Raw genomic sequence first — 16,436 nt, 5'->3', positions numbered from 1 at the left:
AAAGAGATCAGTCGCGAAAAGATGACGACATGGTCAAGTAGCCAAATATGTTTGTCGGTTATCTGCTGTTAAACGATTTAGAGGCAATAACTTAGAAATCGTCATTGCATTAAAATGTCATTTCATTTTGTAACATTAATAATAATATTAAATATTATTATTATGATTCTAAACAAATTTCTGCCTTTCTATTTACGTCATTACTGTGGGACTCTCGGGACAAGACTTTCCGTTGACAGATTTAAATGTTACAGGCACACCTCCTCGAGAGAGACACCGAGACGCTTTGTGGTCGTTAGGCTGGTAACTAGAGAAACTCTTCTCTTTTTTGAGATGCTTGTAGTACGAGGTGTTAAGAAGACAGGGTGATAACAGTCTAACGCCAGGTAAGAAAACTGAAAACTTGTTTAAAACTGAGCATTTTGTTGTCTAGCTGGCCCTGCTCGCGTTATTGTGCTGTTGTCGACTATACTTGTTTCTCCTCTGCCAGGAAGAGAAACAAAACAACACTCTGCAGTCATGTCCTCGGCCAAGGAAGACACGTTATCTCCAGATGAGCTGAGGAAAAGACTTTACCAAACTTTTAAAAACAAAGGAGTGCTCGATACTCTCAAAGTAAGTAGACGTTGCTGTTGGTTCTTGTAGCTCATGTCAGCTCGTCCCTTCAGCCTTCTTCTCTTTCACTCTGGTCGGATTCAGACACAGCTGCGGAATCAGCTCATCCACGAGTTAAGGCACCCACCGTTGACTGGAGGAGAACCAGTTCCCAGACCGGTACCTGTGAGATCCGAGCCCCTTTTGGTGTCAGCCTGTAACAGCATAGTGGCCGATCATCTCCGCACCTCTGGGTATGAGTACACCCTTTCTGTATTCTACCCTGAAAGTGGCCTATGCAAAGACAAGGTGAGATAAACTGCGTTTGTCTAACTGACTGCAGCTTAAAGTGTGAAGATCATCATTGCACTTTTGCACATTCATGATGGTTTTGTTCTCTGATTCATTTTGGCAGATCTCCATGAAGGCGGACCTTCTTCAGCTTCTCAGAATTAGTCCTGAATCAGCCCTTTATAAATCCCTGGTAATTAGTAATATCATTAAGCTTGCAGAATATTGACATAAGGAGAAAGTAATAATATTGTTTTTAATTTTTTTTTACAGTCGTCAAACAAAGATGATAAAGGTATGTGCAGCATTCTGTTCCCTTTAATATAAATGCTTCTGCCCCTGAAGCCTATGCTTGATATATTTCATATATTTTCTCTGCTAGGGTTCCTGATCAGCCTTCTAACACAGCTCACACATCATTACACTCACGGCCAGTGCCACGATGCTGACACGCAAACAACCAGCATAACAAGTTATGGAGAGTCTCTTGGTATGATGAAAGAAGGTCTTAAATTGTACTCCGCACACATGCCTTTCAGTGCACCATTTCTGAGGTTTTCTCTCTCCCCGTACACAGTTGAGAAGATGAAGATGATTGATAAGGAATATGAGAGCTTCACTTACGGTGGGGACAGATGGTTTTCGTCCCAGTCAAAACTGGCTGCTTATAGAAAAGAAATTGAAGCTCAGGTGCAAGCAGAAATGAACACCAAGGTACTTATTTTTCTACAAAGTTGATTAAATAAAAACTGTATGAATCACAGCAGCGTTTTCATATCTGCAATAAACAAGGTTTTAAAAGGCATAAATTCTATTATATCGAGTTTTCCTGCAAGTTATGTGGCCTTAACATTGTGTCTTTTGTTTCTTCAGATGCTCCATTTTAAAGACGTTGAAATTGCCAAGGTGAGAATGGAAGAGAAGGCAAACTTTCACAAAGAATTTGATAAGCTGAAGCAAGAGCTGGAGAGGACTTACGAAATGAAGGCGAAGGCACTTATGGACCGGGAGAAAAATGCCATTGATCGGTTACAAAAACAGCAAGAGGTAGATCACCTCAAGATGACGCGCTCTCTGCAGGCTCTCAGTATCACAGAATTCACTGGCAGAATATCCAGCAGCTTAAATATAAGAGTGAAACTGATGTTACTTGTATTCCTCTTTTCTTTAGATTGAAGAAAAAAATGTGTATATGCAGCGACAGTCCGTCCTGAAAGAGATTGAAACACTTCGCAACAGAGAAAATGAGCTGAGGATGAGAATGGAGGCTTTTGAAAAGTAAGAAATTTTTAAATTTTTTTTTACCTTTCGTGTTATTAAATGGATCTTTCATTGTGACAGCTGCTTCATAGAGAACGTCCCTGTGTTTGTGTGATGATAGAACTTGTCAAATTCAAGAGGAGAAGGTCAAGACCACTGAAGAGCTGCTGAGGAGGAGGGAACTGGCAGTGAAGACGATGGAGGACACATACGACCAGAGGCTGAAGAGTGAGCTTTCCAGGTATTTTAACAGATGTCTCATTTCTTTGTTTTTGGCTCACAGTGTCACCACCAGTTCACTTGACCTCTCAAGTTTAGAGTATTTATCCTCCTCAGGGATATTGCCATTGTGTGACCAGAGGATGCCATTGTTTTGTAACTATAGTAAAAAGGATGGATTTAAAGATATTTTGTCATGATTAAGTTGTTGTTCTCGTGTCTTCATAAAACCAGGTATCAGCTTGAGCTGAAAGAGGAGTTTATCAAGAGAACAGAGAAACTAACCGAGAATGAGAACAGAAATAAAAGTGAGTATTTAGATTGAGGCAAAGTTACTGACTGGTTTGCCATTTCCCGCGTTTTTGATCGTGTTTACATTCGTTTTATTTTTCAGTGGAAACTGCTCGTATCCAAAAGGAGTCGGCTGTAATTGATGGCAAATTAGAGGAGCACAACAGAGCATGTTCAGAGCTGAGACGGCTGCAGGTAAACAACACAACCAAGTCCATGTTAACGTCACCGTCTTCAATAATAAATAAGCAATATTTCACTCCTACGAAATACCTGAATGCTTGTATTCAGACTAAACTTTTGATCAGTCACTGTGATGTGATTCTGTATTATTCTTAAGTTGCACAATATCTGATTATGTCTCCAGCTGTATTTTGCCTGCTCTTTTTCATGTCTCTTCTGTTGTCTTGCAGGTTGAGCTAGACACAGCGCAGCAGCAGATTTCTCTGCTGACTCAGCAGAAGGAGCTGTTAAAAGAAAGACTGGAGAGCGTGAGTGACTACCCCAGCTTGAAAGCAGAGAAAGCAGACCTGCAGGGGCAGCTGAGGCTGCTAAAGAGACAGCTGGAGGAGACCCAAGAGGAGAACCGGCTTCTCCGTGCAGGTGAGGAGTGGCTGCTGTTCCCAAGTACCTCCCAGGAGTCAAAGCATGCTGCGATGTTCCTCTCAAGTCAGGGTTTTCCACCTGTAATAATGTCCAATGAAGTTCTTATTACCGCTTGTTACTGCTTATAATAATGTAATCCTAGAAAACCAGTACCAGTGCAGAATATTTGTAGTCATGACTGAGATAAATCCAGTTCCTTTGTTGCATTCAGAGTGCTTTAGTCTGGGCTCGTTGTGAGCTGTGGGAGATGCAGTGTTCTGTGAAGCATTCATGTTAGTCTGTCCCACTGCTTCTGGCTCCACTGAGTCTTTCTGAATGTGTCTTGCCTGCCAATGTGGGGGCCTCTGTGCTGTGTCTGTAGCTCTACAGACAGCTCTCTAAAAAGGAACCAGTGAGGGAATGGGAATGAGACGTGGAGTGAAGAGGAGCAGAGAGCACAGTGAGCAGAGACAGACAGCTCCCTTTACCCACAGCAGACAGCCAAAATTTTACCTCTCTGAGGGATACAGTACTCTTCCTGTTTGAGGATGAGGCAGGGGAGCACTGGGCCTCTCGTCTCATCACTAACAAAAGGCAGCGATATGGCGCTAAGCCCTGTGTGCTGTACTCACATGCTTGTCAGATCCATCCAGCCAAAAATCATGAACTGGACAAAACAACACCCTAAATCAGAGCAACTTCTGCATGTCACCAGGGGCTTTTTCATCAGATAGCTTTCCCCCTGCACTGTATGCTGGCCTTGCAGAAAGGATGCACTTTCAGGTGATGTTTTGATTCTAATAACCCCTCTCTCAGATTTGGGCAAGCCATCCAAAGAGCAGCTGGCCTTGCAGATGGAGCTCCGGAGGCTGCAGAGCGCTCGCAGGCTGGATGAGGAAGAGTTTGACAACCAGAAACAGGTGCTGCAGGCACAGCTCCAGAGTGAGGTCAGTCACATCACAGCCTCTCGCTGAGTGTGGGAAACTATGTGATCAGCTGTTTTTATTTATTTTTTCCTCATTCCATTTTTTTCTCACTTTGGGGAATGCGGTTTTCCGGTGACACATACAATAACTGCTCTGTGGTGTCCTGCTGTCTGCTGTTTCCTGCAGGTGGAGCGGTGCGCTCAGCTCAACGCTCAGTTGATCGCGTGTGAGGAGAAGTCACAGTGGACGACGAACCATATGGAGGACATTAAGATGCAGCTTCGCCAAACTCAACAAGGTACCCCATGACCGGGCATGCATGTCTGCCACGTCTCAGTGCAGAGTAGTCACTTCCACTCATGTGTGTTTCTCTATGTAATGATGCAGTTTGGTGCAATCAGTGATGCGTAACTTGTGTAGTTAACTTTATTTCTGCTTTTCATGAACTGGCTTCCTTTTTTGGATCAATTTACATTATCAACCATTAAAAGGGGAAAAAGTTGGCAAATTTTAAATACATTCAATTACTATCAGACAATCTGATCAAAAAACAAGAAAGGAAGCTGTTATGGTTGTAGTTACCAGATCCTAGGTGTAAATGCATGTAAAGTGTTTTTGGAAAGTAGTTGTAGCAGCCCTTTTTTCTTATTTGTGCTCTTAATTGGTGGTTGGTCTTCTGTATTAGTGTTCAACTCTCTTCTCGTTTGCTTTGCCTTTTCTTTTCTGTCCTCTCTCCCTGTCTTTTGTGTAATCCGTGCGATGATGGCAGCTCTTGAAAATGAAGTGCTGCGTAATCCCAAGCCCTCTCTTGTTGATCGCTCAGTCCTGGAGCTCAGCGCTGACAAGCTGGTTCCCCCCGACATCTATGTGGACAGAGCTCTGCTGAGGGCCAGGGTGGGTTATGATGATGTTTGTGAAGCAGGTGGGCCCTTGCCAGGATACAAGTCACCTTGGAATGAGTCTCCAGACTCTGACATGGAGCTGGTGGCTGAAGCCAAGGCTCGGATCCAGGAGCTGCTGAGGGAGGCCGAGACCTTGGACGAAGCTTACAGGAATTACCAGCAGAGGGCAGTGCGCTCCACCGTCTCACATATGCTTCCCACAAGACCTCTTTCCCCACAAGGAGCACATCCTTCACATCGCCCTGACTCTCCTCTAAGAAAACAAGTCTCTCACCAACCACACCCACACTCAGCGCCCAGATCAAAGGTCTCACGCAGACCACTGTCCCCACAGACTAACAGAACCCCCTCCTCGGCTCCCTATGACATCAGAAACACAGCAACACCTGCGCAACCAAGAGTGACCTTCCTAGAGGACCATAACCAACCGCAGTCCACAGTTGTCACTGACCACAGTCTCCATTCATTGACTGATCTGTTTCTAAGAGATGGAGGCCCTCTGGATGGAAGCAGCCCTCCACCCAGACGTCTGTCCTCCACGCCACGCTCTTCATCCAAAAAAAAGCTTCAAAGAGAGATTTCAGAAGGTACCTTCAAAAAAATGTTTTATCCCATGAAAACACTTCAAAAGGAATTAGATGCACCAACCTTTTAAGTGTCAAGAGATAAATAATGAAATAGTTTCGTGTTGCCAGTGCTCATATGCAGCATATTTAACACTTACTTATTTTTATTAATGCTCCACAATGTCATCGTCAATGACAGTCAGATTGCACCTTTTCACGTCAGCCCTTGGATTTTAATCCTTCATCCGAGAGTTGTCTAACTTGAAGTTTTTGCCCCCTGATAGAGGCGACCATGTCTCCAGTGGCGTTCCCGGAGCTGTCGCCTGACAGGCCGCTCCCTCCTGCCCCCCACGACGAGGTGGCGACCTCAGGTGACTCCTCCTCGGAGCTCAGTCCACCGCGGAGTCCTCAGCTCAAGAGCACAGCACGAGATCAGTCCAGGTACCATCTGGCATCGCTTTGGCAAGGACGTGACATCATTTTTTATCCACTTTCACATATAGTGAATACTAATGGCCTCATGTTTGCCCTCGTTTCTGTCAGCCCACCTAAGCTTCAGGCTGGCCCCTCCAGCTCGGAGTCTTCGCCACAGCCCGAGAAAATCAGCCTTGAGGATCTCACAGGGATTTTATCAGGTACTCTAAACTCGTGGGTGTTTTTTTTTTTTTTTTTTTTTTTTTAATACCTTCTTCTCCTCATGACGTGAGACCTAGTTTGAGATCTTCTCCAGTTTGCAAATACAACATGAGAGTTGTTGTCTGGTCAGGTCATTGGGCTTGACATGTACAAAGTGATCTATTTGTGTGTGCTTCATCTGTCCATTCATAACATTAAAAAAAAGACATTTTCCTCACAGGTTTCTCCGTGATCCATTAGTGTGTGTTCTGTTTTCATTATCATTCATTTAAACAAAATCCCCGGAATAAAATGAAGTATTAGCAGCGTGGAGGTTTTGGGTTTTGGAAAGGCTGTTTTTTAATGAGTGTGTGACTGGCCTCCAAAGTGTCCTTTCAGTGGCCCCGCACAATGGTGAAGATGAAGGGCAGCTGATTATGTATTCTGTGCCGGTCCTCTGGCCCTGTTGCATTATGGTGGAGCATAAAAGATCTCTTTGTGCTTGTCTCCCTCCAGAGCCCGGCCACATTCCAGAGCTTCTCCTGGACACTGCCATCCCTCTCTCTGAGGAGGCCCCTGACGGCCCCGCTGTCCCCCGCCTACCGGACCTCCCAGAAGACCCGGTAGACTTGCAGGGCCAAGCGGGTGAGTCGTTCGCCCCCCCCCCCATTACCGACTCAGTTGACCCCAGATAACAAGAAAGGCCATCTTCTACTGTACACCATCATTCTGACTGTGTGAATCGCTCATGTTTGGCTCTTGAAGCCACGCACTGACAACTGATTTGATTTGCCAATCCATATGTGTTATAGAAGTCCCACAAACGTCTGGTGAATCTGCTAAGGGAGAAGATGAAGAGGATGAGGAGCAGAGGTGGGAGAGAGAGCGAAAAGAAAGACAAGAACGAAGGCAAAGGGAGCAAGAGGAAGCCAGAGAGAGGGAGCTGCAAGAACTTGAAAGACTGGAGAAAGAGATGGTAAGTTCTTCTAAAACTCCTCTTTCTGATCTTCCTGATGAAATGAATATTGAGACTCTGTCTGTCTCCCCAGCTTTTGCAAGATGTGGAGCAACCAGGACAAGAAAAAGAGGAAGAAGAAGAAGAAACTGGAAGCAAGAAAGGAGAAGATGGAGAGCAGAAGCAAGAGGCCGATAAGGGCGAGGAGGAGTCCAAAGGTGAAAATCCTCTGGAGAAATACATGAAGATGGTCCTGGAAGCTCGGGAGAAGCAGCATGCACAGGTGAGTGCGCACACATTTGTCTGAGACTCCTGTAGAACTTTGTTTTGTGACTGGACTTATAGCAGCGATCCTGTGTGTGTGTCGTTTCAGAGCCCTGCAAGAGAAGAAGCAGGGAGCCCGGAGGCAAAGAGTTTGTCTCAGGAGAAAGACGACAGGTAACAAAAATGGCCGTACACACAATAGATGGAGAGATTAATGGCTGTGCTTAAGAATAAAACAACTTAACTTTTCTCATTCAAAAGCTATGCTGTTACAGTAGGGAGGTTTAATAAATGCATAAGCCTCTGTAATCCTCTTCCCAAAACATTTCATTTGTCTGTGGTTTCTCATCTCCTGCTCTGTTTCACGTTGTTGTTTGTTCTGGAATCATGTCGTCTTAAGTATGAAAACATTGAGAAATACTATTTTTGGTTTTGCTTTTTTCTGTCCCTTCAGGCTTTCACTAATTAACTTGATTTTGTTTTCCCAGCATCGCAGCGTATTCACACAAGGATGAAGACGATGATTTCTGGTGAGCTGTCATCCCAGAGTTCTACCACAGACTGAGGAATTACACAAGCCACTGTGTTTTCACGTGTGAAGCTTTTATTGTGTATAGTTTTTAAGATTTTTGACCCCGTATTTTACATCAACTGCACATGTATGAATAAATCATGTTGGATTTTCTTTCCTTTGAATTGACTGTGCATATCCACGTGAGACATTCCCATCATACAAAAGAGAAAAAAACACAACGACAGAGACGTTTGTCCTATTTTATTTTTTATTTTCATAAAAACAGTCAACAGGCCAGTTGAGTAATGTCATAAAGGGGTTTCCAGTCAGACAGGATGCTGGATTGTTGTCCTCCTGGTGATTGATAGGTAGCCTTTATTCTTCAGTTTTTGGTTAATTCAACAGGAAACGGCATACAGAGACGAGATGAGATGCACAGAAGCTTCCTGTACATCTGTCATCTTTCTCCTTGGCCACTGAAAACCTGTGGCTGTTAGTCCTGCAGAGAACTATGCAGGTTTTATACTACAGTATCTCACAGATACTGTGTAAAACACTGGGCAGAGTCACAATGACATTCAGACTTTGGCTAGATTTACCATTTAGATTGGCGTACAATTTTAGAAAAGACTGGTGTTGCAACTAATTGTTAATTTGAAAGTTGAATTAAAAGGATCAGTAATTGATGAGGAAGCCCTTGACATTCATAGAAAATATAAGTATACTATAAAGCAACCAAATAATAGAAGAATCACATACTTTTGAATTGAAGAACCTAAAATACATCTAGAACTAATCAGCTACTTAAAATGGATTAATCTGTATTCAGTTAGAAAAAAAAAAGGAAACAGGCAAACACTGCCTACTACTGATGTCAGTATACATGACTGTACATCACGTGTGTCACTGCAGAAACAGCTTTCTTCATGCAACAAAGAAACACATCAAGTTATCCTTGTAACTCAACTAATAGAAATAAAAAGATTACATGAGTAATTATGTCAGCATTAGGACAATTGCACGTCAAAAACGGGTGCAATTATAGAAAATTAAGAAAAAAAAATGAAGTGGTTGTATCTTACAAAATAACAAAACACTGAAAAAATTCCGACTCGTAACAAATTTCTATTGTTCACACATTCAGTTCTTTAAATTTGTAGGTTTTTCCATTGCGCCATTGCACATGCGGCATGATTACACTTATTTTATAAAAAGGGTTTTGCAAAAAGGTCAATTTTGATCATAAATTACAATATATATGATCAGATATTACAACAAATAATGGGCTAAAAAGCATTTATGAGGGATCAGAGAGCTCTCTTTGTTGGCAAGCTTTTTTTTTTTTTTTCATTTGCATACATAAATACATGTGGACCAAACTTTTAAGATACCAAAAACACTGAGAATCCTTCTGGGTCAATATTGGCAGCACTTCACATTTAGCAAGCAAGTTATTCTTATGGCATTATGCATACACATAAAATCCTATGATACTGTGACGTAGAGGAGCTCCTGATGTGTGTGTGCTTACCAGCTACCAAATACTTTATATACTGAGGCATCTTTTTACAATTAAAATAGGATTTTCAAACTGTAGTTTTACAAGGGAGAAGATGTTGTTTGTTCCAGTAATATTGTTCTATAGGCTCTAGTGCACATCTGAGGTAGTGTTAATGTAGGCCATGAACTTTCTGAGTGACTTTTAAGTAGCTGTATATTGAAAAATAGGATCTAGAACCAATTATTAACAGGATTAAGATGCAGAACTGAATCCACGTTATATATTTGACCTGTTTCCTTACTGCATTCAAAGCAAAACATCTTGTGACATGCCGCACTTGTGTCAGTACTAACTCAGATTGGGCGTACAGGTAAGGCCTTGCATCTTGTGTGTAATTCATCTGCATTTTTGATTGAGAACGAGCAAACAAATAAAACGTTACATTCCCTTGTTGAAAACTGGCCGCCACAGCTCAAAAGGAAAGACAGAGCAAGACTGTAAAACAAACTGTCACCATGATGCGTGGCGTAAGAATAGTGCAATGTCTCAAGCTTTTGCCAGCAAAAACTGGCCATTAAAAGGGTGAGTGAAAATTAAACACTGTGTAATATCTGAATTTTCCTGCAGAAAAATAGAAAAATGAAAACAGCATAATGAAATTTGGAGTGGCAGTTCCAAAACGTGAGTTAGTGCAGAAAGCAGCACTGATGCATTAGTTTGTTAGGAGCCTGGTTAGTACTGCACAGCATCACAGCAGTTGGCAGGTTATTTTAGCTGAGTGTTGTCTTGGTCCAAAGGGGCCACAGTGGTTGGCCACAGTGTCAATGTGTCTCTATGTGTGTATGTGTGTGTGTGTGTGTGTGTGTGTGGATTGTAGGTGTGAGCGGGCCATATCCTTATGTGTAGGAATTGAGGCATTCCTTTGAGCGTGAGGTGATGTCCTGCAGCTCCCGCTCTTCCTTCATTTTGATGTCTTGGTAGGCATGCATTTGACTGGCATCCTTAAGGTAGGCCCAGTTTGCTGAGAGAATCATGAGGAAGTGGATCTGGAAGAGAAGGGTGAGGTGGATGGCCGGTGAGCATGTCAAAGATGCAAAGCAAGCTACAGGAGTCAGAGCTACATCACAGACATACAAAAACAAAAAGTTTTTGGAAAGACTTAACACACGAGGGTGACAACAGATTACTGAAAAAGACTTCACTGTTGCATTTATTGTAACATTACTGTTACAATTTTTACTAATACTAGAGTTACGCTGCTATCTTGCTATGCACGATACTACAGACGTGACACTCTGAAAGGCGTGAGAATTGGAAGAGAAAGAGAGCCAGAGATTGTGCATGTGAGTTTTAGGCAGCTGTGAAGCTTGAGGTTAGTGCAAAGCATGAGATTTAGTGTTTTTTGAATCTGACCCTGCTCCATACGCAGTTCTGGATTGTATTTCTGTAGGATTTATAAGAATTAGACCAAGTGGGGATACTTTTGTAAACAAAGATTGTTTATTTTATATAGAAAGTAAAAGCTACAGTCTTGAAAAACAGGAGAAAATTAAATATATGAAATATGGAGTATAAGTAACTATAAACAGATCAGAGAATCTGGAAAATGTAAGCATGCAGGCTCAGTGTTAAGATAAAAACAAATGGCTCTTTAATGGCACTTTGAGAAAGGATAAAGGAAAATGTATGAAACAAAACATCAACTTCATGGCTGAGGCTATACCAGCATCAGCCCTCATAGAAAAAAAAAACACATTTACTCTAAAATAGGAGAATTTCTTTTTTTTTTTCTTTTATAAAATACATGAAATTAAAATGAGGCGTAGGGCCTCATGCAGAAGTCTTCCCCTGGTACTGGCCTAAACCTTCATAGCAACGCTGTGCTAGGTATGTGCAGTTACTTTGAAATCTATGATAAACACCGCTGGTCACCATAATACTCCTCAGCATTAGACAGTCGATGAAAGCTTTTTAGTTCAGTTTAGAATCTATCTTGTGACAAAAAAAGAAATAACACTGAATATTTTCTGTGGAACACTTTGTGGTTTCATGGGCCGGTACCCAAATTTTAAGGCTAAGGAAAGAAATCAAAGAAATATAAAAAGGACGAGGCACTGCTATTTTGCCACTGTAGCTAGTCCTTTTTACATATGTATCACAAGAATTTGTCCTCACCAAAACTGCTAATCTGGCAATCAAGATCGTAAAGCCTGAGAACACCTTTAATATTTGTCATCAGATGTCCACGTGGACTCATTTCAGAGCTTTATACTGTACATCTACATGGGATCGGTGCAGCGTGTGTGTTAATCGGACCTCACAACGGTCTCAATTCCAATTTGGATGATTTTTTTTTTTAAATTGAGCATTACAGTCTGCACAGCTACCTTACCTTCATGTCTCGCGAGTGCCTCAGGGGTTTGTGCACAAATTCTCAATTCAGCTCTGACTGCAGTCAAGTGATGCTTGTCCTGCTATGCGAGGTGAGGAACTGCATGCTAAATACTGCAGGATTTTTGAATGAAACACTCATGCAGTTGATGCTTTTGTGCAGGTCAAAATCAGCTTCACACATTACGAACATAAATAACACTGTTGTGGATTTCTAGCCGTGCGCATTTCAACAAAATCGGATGGTGACATATTTCTGTAAGTGAGTGCCGAGGAAAGCAGAACAAACCAGTCAACTGAACACCACCCCAATCTGAAGACAACTGTCGTCAGGTGTCCTCAAACAACCAATATCCCTGGATACCAAATGCTAAAGGAAGCATACAATCAGCTATTTACACTAATCAAGAGATGTTGATTTTTCTATTCTCAGGCTGTTTTTTTTTTTTTTTTAGTTCATTTGTTGTCAGTGGCAACTGTCTCTACTCAGTGCAGCCTCAAATGCTGTACCGTGTTCTCAAAAACAGTTTAAAACTTAGTGCAGCAGTCTTCTCGACTCTTAAACTTCAAAACGGCAAAGTTATAAGTGGTAGCCATCATGTAGATCAGCTGGTGGAAGAGAACAGAAAAGGTTGTAAGAGAACATGCCGGTGACCACTTTGTCACGAGTACTGTGGCAAGTTAGTAAAGTGACCAATCATTTTCAAGAAGTTAAACAAAGGAAAAAATCTTGAAGAGCATCATCTTACAATATTGTACTTGCGATTTTGTGATTCAAACTCGTGATTTTGATTGATTTTTAGACACAATAAAAGCAAGCCCAGACTACACTCTCCTCCATCCATCCTGATCTAAAAAACAGGGCCATGTGCATCAAAGCAGATGGTAAACAGCAAATGGAACTGGAGCTGAGGAAAAGTCTATGTGCAGTCGTCCTTGGTGCAGTTACATAAACCGTATGGGAATGAGAAGAGGAGCACTTGACAAATGATCTGCGGATACAAACTGTGCAAAGATGGGCTAAAGGGAGAGGATGGAGAGACCGGAGGGAAGCTTACCAGAGCGATCACGGTGGCTCCGGCTCCAGCGCACGCTACGATGTACAGGTGATAAGACAGGTAGAACTGGAAAAAGCACAAGCAGCAGTGATTATTCTTCCCCTAAAAACATGTGATTTCCACACCGTCCTCCTCTGATCGCCCTCTGCTGATGTGTGTGTGGACAGAAGACGGCTCTTACCTCACTGGTGTTGCAGATGTCACCTAGCGTAGATCCACAGGCTTTTCCTGGTGTGGCATTCCAGGGGATAATTCCTGCAGCCATGAAATTCAAAGGTTTTCATACACAATCAAATTCAGTGCACTGTGTGAATAATGACCAAACCTGTCAAGGACTACGAGGCGTGTGGAAAGTCAGAGTGTGGGAGAAGGAAAGTCTGCGAATGTGCTCATCCGTTAACAGTTTTGCCTGCTTGGTTTTAAGGGATTACAAGACAAAAACGTTGGAGCCCCCTAATTAATCAAGGATATTGCAATGGTGCTAAACTGCTTCAGTGTGTGCACTCATAAAAACATTTGTGAATTTGAGATTAATGATGCCAAACATGACGTGTTCCCTGCACAAAGCGCTATTCTCTCACCATACTGACGAACATCCACACAGATGGAGTCGATGTTGGTCAGGTTGGCCATGGAAGACCTCATGGTGGCACAGGTAGACCACATGTTGTAGAAGAGGAAGACTGGCACGGCGGAGAAGCCAAACACACCGAGCCAGGCCACACCCAGGATGTATGTGAGGAACACAAACTGAGGACGCACAGATGGCACTATGTTAGCTTCACCAGATCACCAAGAAACTCAGTTCATTCCTATATCAAACACACTCATCTGTATGTATTTTAAATTTTAATCACATGGCATGACACCTTTTTTAGGCATTCTTGTGTGCGCAGTGTGGTCGTATCAACATACCATTCCACTGATGCAGCGTCCACAGATGGTGGTTTTGAACTCGCTGTGCAGCTCCTTGACTGCGCTGGTTGTGTAGAAGCCCTCGGCCAGCAGGATGATCCCATACAGGAAGAAAAACGAAGCGATGCCGTAGATGACATACTGCATCAGCTGTATTCTGTTAAAGAACAATGTCACACATGAGCTTTCGTTGTCGTGCCGGTAAAGCTGCGGTAGGTTAAAAACAGCATCGGCACAAAGCAACAACCAACATGTTTTTAGCCTCTGAACGTAACACCTGGAGAGCCTCGGTAAAAATGTCAGGTTAAGTAAGAGCATGACGTACCACTGTCTGGGGAGGAAAACTGCTGCTTACAATCATTTTTGAATTTTTTTATTTTTTTTTTGCATGCAATCTGTAAAACATGAGTAATCATGAACAGATGGTTATGATTAAGACAGTGGTCCAGCTTCCCTAAGACACAGATGAGAAGAGACGCTAAGCCCAAATGTGGAGATAACAGGTGATGCATGTCTCTGGGAATCATCTGCCAGGAGACAGACAGCCTCTGTAGACATCTTAAATTAAACGGTGCGCTCCAAACCTACGGCAACATAAAACATATGTGCAGACGGGGCTCTGTTATTCCTCTTTTATTGCCTGGACTAATGGATGCACTGTAAAAAAAAAAGTCCATATTAGGACTGTTCTGCAGGATGAAATGAACGTGGGAGACGTTATCAGCTAAAAATAGCCTACATAAAGTCAACATTACAAGTGTTATCTATCTTACGTTCGGGCCTCTCTTTATTGTGATGGTTATGTAAGAACACATTTTTATGGTCAGCATATTGTGTAATGGATCCTAATGTGACAGCGAAGACACGATGTTTCCAAACAATCACCAGGATGTCGTAATTGTTAGTTTTATTTTCTTCTCAGACACTTAGAGGCAGCCGTGTCGTACATACACAGAGCATGAGAACACTTACACATCAGTCAGCATGGCGTGATCACTGGTGACCTTGGAGAAGTGGGTTTCCAGGATGGTCACAGTCCCAGTGAGAGCCACATGGCCACATCCACAGAACAGGGCAACGCCAGAGAAGCACAGGATCGTAGCCACCAGCGACGCGTACGGCACCCCGCCTAAACATTTGATGCAGCACTCGAAGCAACCTGCAGAAAAACAAAATGAAATTTGATATTTCAGTCCTTTAAATCTTTTATTTTGAAAAGCCACATAGTTAATTCCACATCAGCATCAGCCCCCAGTTCCATATAAGGTATTGTTTTTTACTTGCAGGACAGTAAGTGATCTCACGGCGATGAAGTATGAGATGAATATTCATATGAATCATCCATTGAGCCTATCCCAGAACACAGGTCGTCACAGGGACATTAACTATTTTCTAATAAATGGCATTTCGCTACTCATCGGGACACATTAAAGAACACCGGGCAGACTTTTTACTAAGAGATTTAAATGAACTCACCCTCGAAGCTGCAAAGGAAGTCAGACAGGTTTGTTTACAACAGGTTTCAGAAAATTTGCCTGCTGCCACGCTTGACACGCAGTGCTTCCTCTCTGTGATGTAAAGCACCAGCGGAAACAGCGCTGTTTGCTGTGTGAGGCTGAGCTTTTACAGTCTTCACTTCCTTTTATCTGACAATTCATGAGTCCACTTAAATGGCACTAATGACCATCCAGCAGGTCAGAGCAATGGGTGTCTGACAAGCCGTAATGGAAATCAATGGCAACTCACAATGAGGGGAATGAAGTGACCCACATGGATCTGCCTCATGCGGTGTGTTCTGCTTTGTGAAATGGAGCCACAATGCACCGTCTGTGGATGCCTGCAAACAAACCGCAGTGTGCTTCCAATCAGATCCACATGTGGCTGACAGGGTGTTGTAGAGTCATAGGACATTCAGGTCAATGCCTGTTAACGTTTTAAAGCCCTCACATATGCCTCATGTCACACTGCCATTTAAATATTTAAAAGCTGCTACAATCAATATCTTTACATTAACAATGGGTCGAATGACAGTGTGTATGTGACATAGGTTTTTCATAGCGACAAACCGACAGAGAAGCATCAACTCTGCATGCAGCTCTCATTAGCATCATTTTCAAAAGCGGCAAGCAGCTGTTTTACGCTAAAACGCTCTGATAAACCCTTGATACACCACCTATGTTTTGACAAGCAGCAGCAACTGACAAAGTTAGCAACTAACTGGTGAATATAATGGAGCATCTAACAGCTAAAGTGCCACAAATTTCTTTCAAGAGTTGGCGGAGACCCGAACAGAGCTCGACAGTGAATACTGACTTCAGATGCACACAAACGCATCTCCGAATGAAAGTTCATGTCACTACATATCTGCTGGAAATATAAATAAGCAACAAGTTCTCCATTATAGCCAGCTGCACTGCTCTCATGTGGCAGAGTCATCAATTACTGCATGTCCTGTGACAAATTAAGCTCATTTATGTTGTTTATAAGAACTCCACCAACCTTCATAGAACAAATCATGCTAATTGAATCATCATTACCACAGCGCAATGTCTGCATCAGGAAAAAGACATTTCCATTATAGTAGAAATG

At 42.6% G+C, this 16,436-nt stretch overlaps 2 protein-coding genes across 6 annotated transcripts in view; one reads left to right on the top strand and one right to left on the bottom strand.

Moving 5' to 3' along the window:
* Positions 1–218: 218 nt before the first annotated feature.
* On the top strand, positions 219–8,851 carry ofd1 (OFD1 centriole and centriolar satellite protein). The gene is made up of 23 exons (XM_070976772.1): positions 219–386; positions 491–615; positions 700–903; positions 1,010–1,078; positions 1,159–1,180; positions 1,268–1,375; positions 1,463–1,599; positions 1,759–1,932; positions 2,057–2,163; positions 2,267–2,386; positions 2,599–2,672; positions 2,759–2,850; positions 3,069–3,258; positions 4,057–4,187; positions 4,353–4,464; positions 4,936–5,655; positions 5,919–6,075; positions 6,178–6,269; positions 6,766–6,894; positions 7,062–7,225; positions 7,299–7,487; positions 7,578–7,642; positions 7,957–8,851. The coding sequence occupies exons 2-23, from the start codon at positions 520–522 to the stop codon at positions 8,000–8,002; spliced, it is 3,198 nt and encodes a 1,065-aa protein (XP_070832873.1). The 5' UTR covers positions 219–386; positions 491–519; the 3' UTR covers positions 8,003–8,851.
* An 860-nt stretch (positions 8,852–9,711) lies between these two features.
* The window catches only part of gpm6bb (glycoprotein M6Bb), a 387,662-nt gene continuing 380,937 nt past the window's right edge, over positions 9,712–16,436 (bottom strand). For 2 of the 5 annotated variants that reach the window (XM_070976780.1, XM_070976778.1), the window contains exons 2-7: positions 14,820–15,006; positions 13,848–14,004; positions 13,514–13,682; positions 13,114–13,187; positions 12,933–12,998; positions 9,712–10,529 (exon numbers count right to left, since the gene is read on the bottom strand). In XM_070976780.1, coding sequence (XP_070832881.1) covers positions 10,380–10,529; positions 12,933–12,998; positions 13,114–13,187; positions 13,514–13,682; positions 13,848–14,004; positions 14,820–15,006 — 803 coding nt within the window. In that variant the 3' untranslated portion in view covers positions 9,712–10,379. Of the gene's footprint in view, positions 10,530–10,629; positions 12,487–12,932; positions 12,999–13,113; positions 13,188–13,513; positions 13,683–13,847; positions 14,005–14,819; positions 15,007–16,436 lie in introns of those variants that run through there. The other 3 variants (XM_070976782.1, XM_070976781.1, XM_070976783.1) reach the window with 2 other exon arrangements.

This window comes from Chaetodon trifascialis, chromosome 12 (genome assembly GCF_039877785.1).
Source record: "Chaetodon trifascialis isolate fChaTrf1 chromosome 12, fChaTrf1.hap1, whole genome shotgun sequence".
Taxonomy (NCBI): domain Eukaryota; kingdom Metazoa; phylum Chordata; class Actinopteri; order Chaetodontiformes; family Chaetodontidae; genus Chaetodon; species Chaetodon trifascialis.
Note: the sequence above shows the minus strand (reverse complement) of the source record. Positions and strands in the feature narration are given on the sequence as shown.

Bases quoted from the DNA above. Each gene is read 5' to 3' on its own strand.
- ofd1 (XM_070976772.1), top strand. From the start codon at position 520: ATGTCCTCGGCCAAGGAAGACACGTTATCTCCAGATGAGCTGAGGAAA. The intron at 3,259-4,056 runs GTGAGGAGTGGC...CCCCTCTCTCAG, and splicing joins GAACCGGCTTCTCCGTGCAG to ATTTGGGCAAGCCATCCAAA. The intron at 6,895-7,061 runs GTGAGTCGTTCG...TATGTGTTATAG, and splicing joins AGACTTGCAGGGCCAAGCGG to AAGTCCCACAAACGTCTGGT.